The sequence below is a fragment of the Schistocerca americana genome, chromosome 7 (genome assembly GCF_021461395.2).
Source record: "Schistocerca americana isolate TAMUIC-IGC-003095 chromosome 7, iqSchAmer2.1, whole genome shotgun sequence".
NCBI classification, from domain to species: domain Eukaryota; kingdom Metazoa; phylum Arthropoda; class Insecta; order Orthoptera; family Acrididae; genus Schistocerca; species Schistocerca americana.
Window position 1 is genome coordinate 355,887,252 of NC_060125.1, and position 12,709 is coordinate 355,899,960.

A 12,709-nucleotide genomic window follows, 5' to 3' on the forward strand; every position below is an offset into this window, starting at 1 on the left:
TAAGGACACAGACGCGAATATCGTAAGAATGAACTACAAATAATATCTTCTCACAATATAAGAATATTACCACACTCTTAAAACCATCTCATAAACGATCAGACCTACTTGGCTAATCTTACTTATTAGATTACTAGACTACACAGAACGTTATTAACTATAGGCACACAACTTCAAGTGTGTCACCCACCACCTCACAGTCACTCAGTTCCAAATCATTACTCACATCTAGTGCTAGATGCTATCCCTATCATCACTGCCCCTCTCCCAAACTCCTGCACCAATGCATCCATTTTTCTACTGTACATCCAAAATTTGTCTAATTTACACACACACACACACACACACACACACACACACACACAGGCACGCACATATGAATGTGGAAGTGGAAGTGTACAAAATAATTCATTGACAAGATTCGCAGTACTCACAACATACAACCTAAGCGAAATACAACTTAACATACGAAACCACTTTTCCAGGTATGAAACAGGTAAAAGGATAATAATAACTCTGATTTTATCCATACTGGATGAGAGGTCGTGGTTGTGAATATACATGTTAAAAAATATATCAGCTCAACCACTTGTTTATAGTGTAAAACACTAAGATTGGCGCGTTTCGGAAGTCAAGCTTCCATCATCAGAATAATAAAAAGTAAAAGAACCTGTTAAAACTCGCTAAAATGGAACATGCACCAGGCACAGTAAAATTGATAATAAAATTAAAACATCGTGGCTACTTCCCTTGTTGCAGCCGTGTCTTCCAAGGTGCATCTCCACGTAGTCGTCAAAATATTTAAAAAAACTTTAAAATAGTGTCGCCTGATTATCCACGCTATGTATCGTAATTTCCAGTTCTTCTAGTAGATCCAGAACACACTGAATGAACAGCTAACTGGTGATAGAAATAACTTTTTTAAACATTTCACTGGTTTCTTTTAGTAACTACATTTTTAGCAATTGGCAGGATACCATCATTTCATGAGGTCCTTGGAACATGGCTACGTTATCTGTTTGTATAGACATCTCTGTGACTTCCTTGTTTACTTGCGCGTGAGCTCACTCGAGTTTCAGTGTCGTGTTTGGCTACGTGGTGTGTGGTACCAACGAAGACGCACGGGCGGTTTACACCGATAGAGGAGAGAGCCATGTGGTTAGATGTTGAACACCATAGGCGACACCATTGCAGAGGTTTTTTTTTTATATTTTGACGACTACGTGGAGATGCACCTTGGAAGACACGGCTGCAACAAGGGAAGTAGCCACGATGTATTAATTTTATTATCAATTTTACTGTGCCTGGTGCATGTTCCATTTTAGCGAGTTTTAACAGGTTCTTTTACTTTTTATTATTCTGATGATGGAAGCTTGACTTCCGAAACGCGCCAATCTTAGTGTTTTACACTATAAACAAGTGGTTGAGCCGATATATTTTTAACATGTAATAATAACTCTACTAAGACAACAGTAGGGAGACAGTCGACTTATTTGGCGTTTGAGTCATCAAACTTCTGACTGGTCTGATGTGGCCCACCACGAATTCCTCTACTGTGCCAACCTGTTCATCTCAGAGTAGCACTTGCAACCCATGTCCTCATATATTTACCATATGTCTTCGTCTCTGTTTTCGTCTAAAGTTTTTACCCTCTACAGCTCTCCATGTAGTACCATGGAAATTATTCCCTGCTGTCTTAACAGGTGTCCTGAAATCCTGTCCCTTCTTCTTATCAGTGTTTTCCACATATTCCTCTCCTGTCCAACTCTGCACAGAATCTAATCATCCATACCTTACAAGTCCACGAATCGTCTATAGCACAACATCTCAAATGCTTCGATTCTCTTCTGTTCCGGTTTTCCCACAGTTCATGTTTCACTGCCGCAGAATGCTGTGCTCCGGACGTACAATCCCAGAAATTTCTTCCTCAAATTGAGGCATATGTTTGATGCTAACAGATCAGATATCTCTTGGCCAGAAATGCCCTTTGTGCCAGTGCTAGTCTGCTTTTGATGTCCTCCTTGCTCCATCCGTGATTTGTTATTTTGTTCCCTTGGTAGTAGAATTCCCCATCATCTACTTTGTGACCGTCAATACTAATCTTAAGTTTCTCACTGTTCTCATTTCTGCTGCCTCTCATTACTTTCATCTTTCTTTGATTTACTATCAATCCACATTCTGTACTCATTAGACTATTCTTTCCATTCAGCAGTTCATATATATATATATATATATATATATATATATATATCTTTTGTACAAAATAATTCATTCACAAGATTCGCAGCACTCACAACACACAATCTAAGCGAAATAAAACTGAACACACAAAACCACTTTTCTGAGTATGAAACAGGTAAAAGCATAGAAATAACTCTACGAAGACAACAGTAAGGAGGCAATCGACTTTTCCTTTCTTTTATTTTATTTTATATATTTTTTTATCTGAGTCATCAGTCTTCTAACTGGTTTGATGCGTCCCACCATGAATTTCTTTACTGTGCCAACCTCTTCATCTCAGAGTAGCACTTGCAACCTACCTCCTCAATTATTTGCTGGATGTATTCCAGTCTCTGTCTTCCTCAAAAGTTTTTAAACTCTACTGCGCTCCCTCAAGTACCATGGAAATGACTGAAAACTTCCCATATCTCCTCGCATTTTCCAAGTATACCTCCTTCTCTTGTGATTCTTGAAAAGAGTATTCGCTATTACTAGCTGAAATTTATTACAGAACTCAATTAGTCTTTCTCCTCTCTCATTCCTAATATCAAGCCCATATTTTCCAGTAATCCTTTCATTTACTCCTTCCCTTACAACCTCATTCCAGTGCCTCATGATCATTAGATTATCATTTCCCATTTACGTACTGATCTACCAGTTCAGTATCCTCAAATACTTTTTCTATCTCTTCATCTTCAGCTTGCGACGTCGGCATGTATACTTGAGTTATCGTTGTCGATGTTGGTTTGCTGTCGATTCTGGTGAGTACAACCCTATCACGAAGTGTACATACTAACATACTCTCTGTCCTACCTTCCTACTCATAACGAATCCTACTCCTGCTACACCATTTCCTGGTGCTGTTGATGTTACCCTATACTCATCTGACAAGAAATCCTTATCTTCTTTCCATTTCACTTCACTGATCCATTGTATCTATATTTAGCCTTTGTATTTCCCTTTACAGCTTTTCTAGCTTCCCTGTCACATTCAAGCTTCTGATATTCCACTCCCCGACTCGTAGGACGTTATCCTTTTGTTGGTTATTCGGTCTTTTCCTCATAGTCGTCTCCCCTTTGACAGTCCCCTCCCGGAGATCCGAACAGGGGCTATTCCGGAATCTTTTGCCAATGGAGAGACCATCACGACACGTTTTCAATTACAGGCCACAAGTCCTGTGGTTACACGTTACGTCTCTTTAATTCAGTGGTTTCCATTGCCTTCTGCATGCTCACGTCGTTGATCATTGCTGATACTTCCGTCTTTAGGAGCAGTTTCGCACCCCATGGGTAAGAGATTGCCCTGAACCTCTGTCCGCTCATCCGCCCTCTTTGACAACGCCATTTATAGTATGCCGGAAGTCTTCGGCTCACAATGCTGATTTTTGTTCAAAATTTAAGCGGTGGCAGGGTCCAAACCTGGAACCAAAGACGTTTGTATTACTAATAGAAAACCCTACCCCTAGATCACGGCTGCTAAGTTTGTTACTATTAACTTTGTTTTGCAGTACACATGTTCGTCGTCTTCCGACGATAATACTAACTTATTCCGTGCACAGTGAAAACAGCAAGACATTTCGATGAAATAACACACTGAATAGTGCACTGAACATCCCTGCCTCACCCTCCTTTCGCCACGCACGTAATGTCAACGGGATTGTGCTAGGATATGCATGTATTTTAGTCAGCAAGCTCTCAGACGAGTCGAGATTTGTTCCAAGTTCAGAAGGCATAACCGGAAGTGACGTCATGAATTCGTAAGGGGGCTGTTTTAAGATGTGTACCTATGCTTAGTCAGCAAAGTCTCAGACAAGTTGAGGCTTGCTGAGATATTCAACCTTGCACAAACCGTATTTCTCATTAGAGAGATGTGGGCTGCACATATTGCACATATATCAGGTTGCTATCAGACACTATAACACTGGACTGCCAATAACAATTAGAGAAAGGAGTGTGTAATGTTAAAGAAGGTGTATTTAACAGTTATCTGTGTCATAAATTCCCCAGAGTGATCTGCCTGGGATATTTCAGCAACTTCATATAGACGACTATAGGCTTATGGATCTTGATTTAAAGCATGATTTAACAAAACGGAGATACGTGATTACCTAAAACCAAACCGTGACTTCTATGTGCAAGGAGACTACTGAGGGAACACAATGCGATTGTGAGCACGGATAAGACAGGTGGAATAGGCGGTTTAATGTGGAAGAGCTACAATTACAGTATAAGGATATATAGATGATTCATACGTCATCAGAAGCCCAGAAGTGAACATTGATATCAATAATTATCTTATTGATTTTGTTAAGTGTCCCTGATATGTGTTATGAGAAACGTTTATGTCTTCCTTGGCTATTAAACATCCTCTTACCAAACTGTAAGCTACGATTTATAACTACAGAATGACACTGTGGAAGACTAAGGATATTAAATATCGACTTCCTATGTGCGACAGCATAAGTTAGGAGAAGATTACAAATGTTTAGTTTTGCAAGATAATTTTAATACCCTAGCATGAGATCACTATAATATTTATCTGACTTTGAAAAGTAGTCGGAGATGGGTAGTTGTAAGCATGGAAACACTCGTTTCTTATCAGTTCGAAATTGTATTTAACTGAGACATTAAAAAGACTATTCAGTATATTATTTCATAAGTGTCATTTAATTTCCACCCTGCGACAGCTTAAGTTTGTCCTCGACAAGTGTACCTTGTTATGAGATTGCACCTGTGTAATTTTCTGTGCACAGTAGGCCGATGCAGCTGTTGCATAAAGAGGCAATAAGGTGCACAGGAGTCTTTCCATACCAGATCAGGAGGTATGTGTAATGCTCATGGACCTGTCCGCTGTTGGGTCCATTTGGGGCTTTGTTTTACTGTGTCTCACTTTTAAAAGATTCATTTTATTACATGCATTCAAGTTTGCCTTTGCCTTAGCACTTTGGCAAAGTAAAAGTATTGTCATGATTTCCTTTTCTCAGCCTCATCAGTTCCTTTGATTATAAAGGCAGAATGAAACTAACTGCCTACACTTTCTCACAAATAGCAACCTGGAAACGACAAATGGAAATCTCAACAAAATAAAAAAAACTTTATTCATACTTCTGATAAATACACGTTGAAGTTTGGGTGTGATTATGACCAACTTGTGCTGAAGCCATCCTGATTCCTTTACGAACCATTCTGATTCATAAATAATTTGTATCAATAAGAGGAAAATAAAAGAACACTTATACCTCTAGCAGAAATGTACAACCATAAAATACCTTTGATTTGAAAATGGAATCTGGTATTTCTTCATTAGCCGTCAGCAGTCCTTGTGATGAAGGTCCGTGTACTGCCGAAGCTCCTCTCTCCTATTATTCACAAGTTGCAACTCCCAAGGCACCTGGCCTAGCCAGCGAATCGAATTTATCAGAGCAACAACAAAATGTCCAGATGTTTCTGACTGTTTCCAGTGCTTCAGTCTATGAGCTCTGAAAGTGGACAAAAGTATACATTCCAAATATAAACTGAAAGATTTTCCAAGCATGTTTATTTGAGAGCTGTTACTTTTTTAATTAAAATAAGGTTTTCTCATATTCAGATTTCATCATTGTGATTAAATGCTTTGCGAGATAAACACAACATGTGCAGCTGCATATTCTTGCCCTGTTTACTGTTTATGTTAAGGATCTAACAAGCGTTTTTTTCCTCGCAGTGAGAGTTATAAGTAATGTCAGGTGGTCTTCAATTTGCTTTTATAGAACATGTTTATGCTTCAATCTCGCTGATGCACATTGCTAGCACACATGCTGGCGGCTGGCTCTGATAAACAAACTCACCGACCACTGGCCAACCACATAGGCACACGTAACTCGCAACTGCAACTTGATAACGTGGAGTAGCATGCCTGTTTCTCTCTAGGTGTGAATGGAATCACCCAAGCGCAAATGTTGAGAAAGAGGCATGCAACTATAGCAAGCCTCTACTTGAGTATGGGGCAAGAACAGGCACAGACCAATTAGATGTAAAGCAAACACATGTAACTGCACCTTTAATCTATAAGTTACAACAGTAGCGACAATAAGCAAGCCATGTGTGTTTTTACTGTTTCATAACAATGGTACAGGCGCTTTAGACATGAAAATAACATTGTGAGATTTAATTTGAGATTCCATTGTGCCTTGCATGAAGCGGTATATTCATCGAACTATACTTGTTGGGAAGTCCAACTTAACCTATAAGTGACAACAGTTGTGTGAATAAGTAAGCCACACAAGTTTGTACTGTTGTAGAACAATGGCGTACAAAGACTGAATAACACCCGTTGCTAAGAGCACGTCAATATGTGAGTTACAACAGTAGTACCAGTAAGACAGCCAGTCTTGACACTTGTGTTTTGGACTGTTAGAGAAGAAATCTTTCGATATTTTGGTAAATAATAAAGACAAGCTTCGGTTTCTTTAAATTTCTATTTTATTTTTGTGCAAAGATCGAATTTTCGTCGGCGATGAAATGAAACTTTCCTCTGTGAGGGAGCTAGTCCATCGTACGGTGTGTGTGTGTGTGTGTGTGTGTGTGTGTGTGTTGCTGAAAAAGCTGCATCAGTTTGCTGTGAAGTCTATAAGGTCTCAGACGAGCCGAAACTTGACAAAGCTGTGCGTGTGTTCTGCTGATGAAGCTGTGAGGTTGCTGTGATTACTTACACGATGGCAGCTCTTGGGTACATTCTAACTGGGTGTTTCGTTTCAGTGGGCAGTAAAATACTGTATTGTGACTGCAGTGGGAAAAGGGGGGGGGGATTTGGCTTAGAAGAGCAGAGGGGGGGACTGAGGAGGGGAAGCAGGGAGGGGAGGGGGAAGGAGGTGGAGTAACAATGTCATGCATTTGCCCCTACCCCTGTGTGTAGACAACCCAAATGTCAAAGGTAACTTTGTATTCAGAAGTCCACTGCCTTCCACCTGACAACTTTTGTAAACAGAATGAGATTTTCGCTCTGCAGCGGAGTGTGCGCTGATATGAAACTTCCTGGCAGATTAAAACTGTGTGCCAGACCGAGACTCGAACTCGGGACCTTTGCCTTTCGCGGGCAAGTATCATATCAGCGCACACTCCGCTGCAGAGTGAAAATCTCATTCTGGAAACATCCCCAGGCTGTGACTAAGCCATGTCTCCGCAATATCCTTTCTTTCAGGAGTGCTAGTTCTGCAAAGTTACCAGGAGAGCTTCTGTAAAATTTGGAAGGTAGGAGACGAGACAATGGCAGAAGTAAAGCTGTGAGGACGGGGCGTGAGTCGTGCTTGGATAGCTCAGTTGGTAGAGCACTTTCCAGCCAAAAGGCAAGAGGCAAGAGGCAAGAGTCCCGAGTTCGAGTCTCGGTCCGGCACATAGTTTTAATCTGCCAGGAAGTTTCAACTTTTGTAAAGTTTTACAAAAATGAAATGCAGCAATCACAAATGCAGCAAGAGACAAAACAGGTTTTTAAGAGTCGAAAAAATCGCGAGAGTTGCAAATGCAACAAAGGTATTTTCGACGACAGTCTCGGCCAACAAAACCGGGAAAACCTGTCGAAATTTTCGTGATTTTAGGTCAACGAGACGTACCATATAGGTTTTTATGAGTTAATTTGCGAGTATCATAATACGTGGCATAAATGGCCATATCTCTTGACTGTACTGACTTAGAAACTTACACCGCCATCGGAATGTAGACCTTAGTATTTGAAATAAATTTCAACTTATCAAACAGACAGAAAAATGGTTCAAATGGCTCTGAGCACTATGGGACTTAACTTCTGAGGTCATCAGTCTCGTAGAGCTTAGAAGTACTTAAACCTAACTAACCTAAGGACATCACACACATCCATGCCCCAGGCAGGATTCGAACCTGCGACTGTAGCGGTCGCGCGGAAACAGACAGATGGTCAACAAAGTGATCCTGTAAAGGTACCGTTCTTTTCTTTAATCTTCCTTTCATACTCAATGCACGTCAGAACGAAAGTGTAGTGGATAAGAAAAGAAAATTGTTTGTCTATTTGCAGACGACTGACGACTGGACGACTGTTCCTCTGATAAGTGGCGGTAGCCTGGCTGTGGACTCGTTCTTCCTGATGAGCGGCATGCTGGTGGGCTTCGGGTTCCTGAGGGAGCGCGCCCACGGCCAGCCCTTCGGCCTCTTCCGTTTCTACCTGCAGCGCTACCTGCGCCTGACGCCCCCCTATGCCGTAATGATTTGGTTCTATGCCACATTCTTGCCTCGGCTTGGCAACGGACCCCTTTGGTCTGAGGAGATGGTGGTCGACAGTGAGCAATGTACCCGCCACTGGTGGCACAACTTGCTGTATGTCAACAACTACGAGGTTAGGCCTAACGTGGTAAGCAAGCTTTAAGTCTTCTCAAGTAAACAGCTGAACAAAAAGATGGAACCCAATCAACGAATTAGCAAAAGGGTATAAATTTCTGAGTTGACCCTACCCGATATAATATGGAATATTAAATCTTCAGACCAGTAGTCGAACCACTTCCAACCACTGTTAGCAGCGCCGTTATGAGATGAAATAAAGCTTACAAATACGAAAATATGTAACTCGAGAAATATGAAATATCGTGGTCTAACATACAACCGAAACTCAAACGAAGCAACCACAAAAGGACAACCATAAACTTAGGATTTTGAAACATTTTAATGTGTGTCTACCTAGCTTGGTTGCATAACCCAGAAGAGCTAACACCTCATGTTCATTCACAGATTACTGCCAGTTATGTTGCAGCAACATCTTGTTAAGAAAGACACCTTGGATTGAACAAAGATTAAATGGAAAATCGATCACGGATTTCTTGAAGGAATCATTCAGTGAAAACAACCCATCTACATCTTTTCAACATTTACAAACAGAGAAACACTATGTAAAACACATAAACGAAGCTATAGAAATCCTCCATATTACGCAAAAGGGAACATTGTTGAACATCCTTGAGGAAATAGATATATATTCACATGCATGCAGCAACCCAACAAATTTACTGAACGAACACACCGACCTAAAGCACAAAAAGTATATAGAAAACTTTATTCACATTATACGTCGGGAAAACGGGTAAAATAATAATGTCAGTGACTCTAAATAATAAATATTCATAGCAACAGCGATATCATGAGAAGTATAAAACAGAGATAAAATACCAACATAAATCATAGACAAAAACAACTATTACGAAAAATTAAAAACGTAAAATAAAATTAAAACTAACTTTAGGCAAAAACATAATTAGAAACAAACCTATATGAGAGAAAAGTAATAATAAACAACTGACTTTTATACATGACCTGTTTATAATGGTGACTATGTAAACACGTAACATCACTGACCCACTGTCATCCAACTGTTAGAAAAGTAGCATATTTGGAAAACAAGTAACATATGATATACACCTCCCCTCTTCACCTTGGAGAAAGTAACAATTCCAAAACAGACAGGACATGACAGCAACAATGTTACGTGTAAGGTAGAACACCCAATTATATATTATAAATTTTCATATCATAGTTACAAAACAATTATATCGAGACCATCGCTTATCTATGTATTTACAGAGCACCTGACGATGGCAATTTGCCAAAATGGGTTCATTGTGAATGAGATAAAATATAAACAACTTCCATAGCAGTATAAATGGATATTATTCATAAATAAATTCTTAAATAATAAATAAAGAACACATTTGGTATTAAGAAGTTGATATGTCAAGACAGCAACTCAATTTATACTGTACAAACAAGCATAAATTTCAGTTTAGGTACACAGAACACAGAAGAGCATTCACATACTCGGCCAAAAACAACAGCACAACAAAACACCAGACAAAGAAGCACACACAGCAACAGAACAACAATACACAACAATTACAGAAAGAAGATGCAAGATAATACACAATGACCTACAAGCACAAACTCACACACTAAATAACAAATGTTTTCAAAAGGCATGGCATAAATGTAGCATTCAAAACAGACAGATCAACCCAAAAGTACACTTCAAAAATAACAAAAAACACAGACATGTACCAGAAAATAGGAATATAACAACTGCAATGCAACACATGTAATGGAAGATATTATGTGGGACAAACTAGCAAAATATTCCACACCAGGTAAAAAGAACATATCACAGTATGGAAATATGGGACAAGCCACTCAACTTTTGCAAAACGTTTAAGAGGAAATAATACCAAACCTATTACAAGAGAGAAAGACATGAAAATAGTTAGAATAAATAATGAAAGATACCTCCTAACCTTACAAGAAAATCACCAAGTTTACAAAAGTCCGCAACGAAGATACTACTAATTGACCAAGTGAAAATCACCAACAGCTCACTATTTACACTGATTGATTACGTAACAACCAGCAGCCCAATAGCTGATTATAAATCCCAGTTCTAGAATGGAACTATCCACCGGTCACAACGTGCATGTGTTTCTAGCTGTTATTTTGTGTCAGCAGTTGCAGATTATAGCCCTTCACACGCCACAGTAGCTTTCGTCTTTGTGTGCAGTGCATGGACCACACGTGGTACCTGGCAGTGGACATGCAGCTGTTCTGGGCATCACCGTTGCTGCTATGGGCACTGTACAAGTGGCGGCGGGCTGGCCGCGTTCTGTTGTTGGGCATTGTGTTCGCCGCGTCTGCCGCCGCCTTTGCCATCACCTTCTGCTACAGCCTGCCCTGGGGTGATATTCCTGGCCTCCCGTGAGTTCTCTTTTCCAGCCTATGTCTTACATTTCTAGTCGTGTGAGGCTATCAACGGCCATTTCTGTGCTCACACAAGCTCAAAACTGTTTCATTATTAGTTTCTTTTTTAGATGTCGATTATTTTCAGACAAATACCAAGGTATGCAAGTAGACATTGCGTATGGCTATGTGGTGAGCCCCTCTTCTTATCATACATCACACATAAACAGGGTAAGCATTAAAAAACCGCCAAACTGCATGGTCGGATTCCTGGCCGGAAATGGAGGTAAAAAAGTCCTATGAACATGTGTCCGGAAATATGTCGTTGCCACGATAGATTGGGCGGACGAATGTACGTTGCTCTAACCGCGTGCCATGTGTTCCTTATGTATTGCATGCTGTGTGATTAGCCAAGCGTATTGTAAGCAGCAAAATGGCCCGGTATTCATATCGAGAATAAGACGAGATGGTGTTTTGTGTTCGACCAAGCAGATTGAAATGGTAAAGAGCCAGCACGGTTATGCCAAAACAAGTTTTCTCACAGACACTAACCGCATCACACAACATTCCAAGCCAGTTTGGGGCCTTTGTGTGATCATGGGTCCTTTCAGACAGAAGAACGTGCCGAGAAGTGGCGGACTGTGCGTACATCAGATTTTGAGAAATTTTGGAAATTTGTGGTAAGATCTTATGGGACCAAAGTGCTCAGATCATCAGCCCCTAAACTTAAACAGTACTTGTTGTTATTGTGGTCTTCAGTCCTGAGACTGGTTTGATGCAGCTCTCCATGCTACTCTATCCTGTGCAAGCTGCTTCATCTCCCAGTACCTACTGCAGCCTACATCCTTCTGAATCTGCTTAGTGTATTCATCTCCCTCTTCGATTTTTACCCTCCACACTGCCCTCCAGTACTAAATTTGTGATCCCTTGATGCCTCAGAACATGTCCTACCAACCGATCCCTTCTTCTAGTCAAGTTGTGCCACAAACTCCTCCTCAATTCTATTCAATACCTCATCATTAGTTATGTGATCTACCCATCTAATCTTCATCATTCTTCTGTAGAAACACATTTCGAAAGCTTCTATTCTCTTCTTGTTCAAACTATTTATCGTCCATGTTTCACTTCCATGCATGGGTACACTCCATACAAATACTTTCAGAAACGACTTCCTGACACTTAAATCAAGAGTCAATGTTAATAAATTTCTCTTCTTCAGAAATGCTTTCCTTGCCATTGCCAGTCTACATTTTATATCCTCTCTATTTCGACCATCATCAGTTATTTTGCTCCCCAAATAGCAAAATTCCTTTACTACTTTAAGCGTCTCATTTCCCAACCTAATTCCCTCAGCATCACCCGACTTAATTCGACTACATTCCATTATTCTCGTTTTGCTTTTGTTGATGTTCATCTTATACCCTCCTTTCAATACACTGTCCATTCCTTTCAACTGCTCTTCCGAGTCCTTTGCTGACTCTGACAGAATTACAATGTCATCGGCGAACCTCAAAGTTTTTATTTCTTCTCCATGGATTTTAATACCTACTGCGAATTTTTCTTTTGTTTCCTTTACCGCTTGCTCAATATACAGATTGAACAACATCGGGGAGAGGGTACAACCCTGTCTCACTCCCTTACCAACCACTGCTTCCCTTTGATGTCCCTCGACTCTTATAACTGCCATCTGGTTTCTGTACAAATTGTAATGTCACACACTTTTGAGGCGGGATGGGTTGCTCTAAAGGAGTGTTATTTTTATACGCAGACCAAGA

The 12,709-nt window shown here is 40.2% G+C and overlaps 1 protein-coding gene across 1 annotated transcript in view; it reads left to right on the top strand.

The window, feature by feature from the left end:
- The window catches only part of LOC124622926 (nose resistant to fluoxetine protein 6-like), a 206,631-nt gene that overhangs the window by 97,901 nt on the left and 96,021 nt on the right, over positions 1 to 12,709 (top strand). Inside the window, exons 6-7 of the mRNA XM_047148716.1 lie at positions 8,245 to 8,577; positions 10,759 to 10,952. Coding sequence (XP_047004672.1) covers positions 8,245 to 8,577; positions 10,759 to 10,952 — 527 coding nt within the window. The remainder of the gene's footprint in view (positions 1 to 8,244; positions 8,578 to 10,758; positions 10,953 to 12,709) is intronic.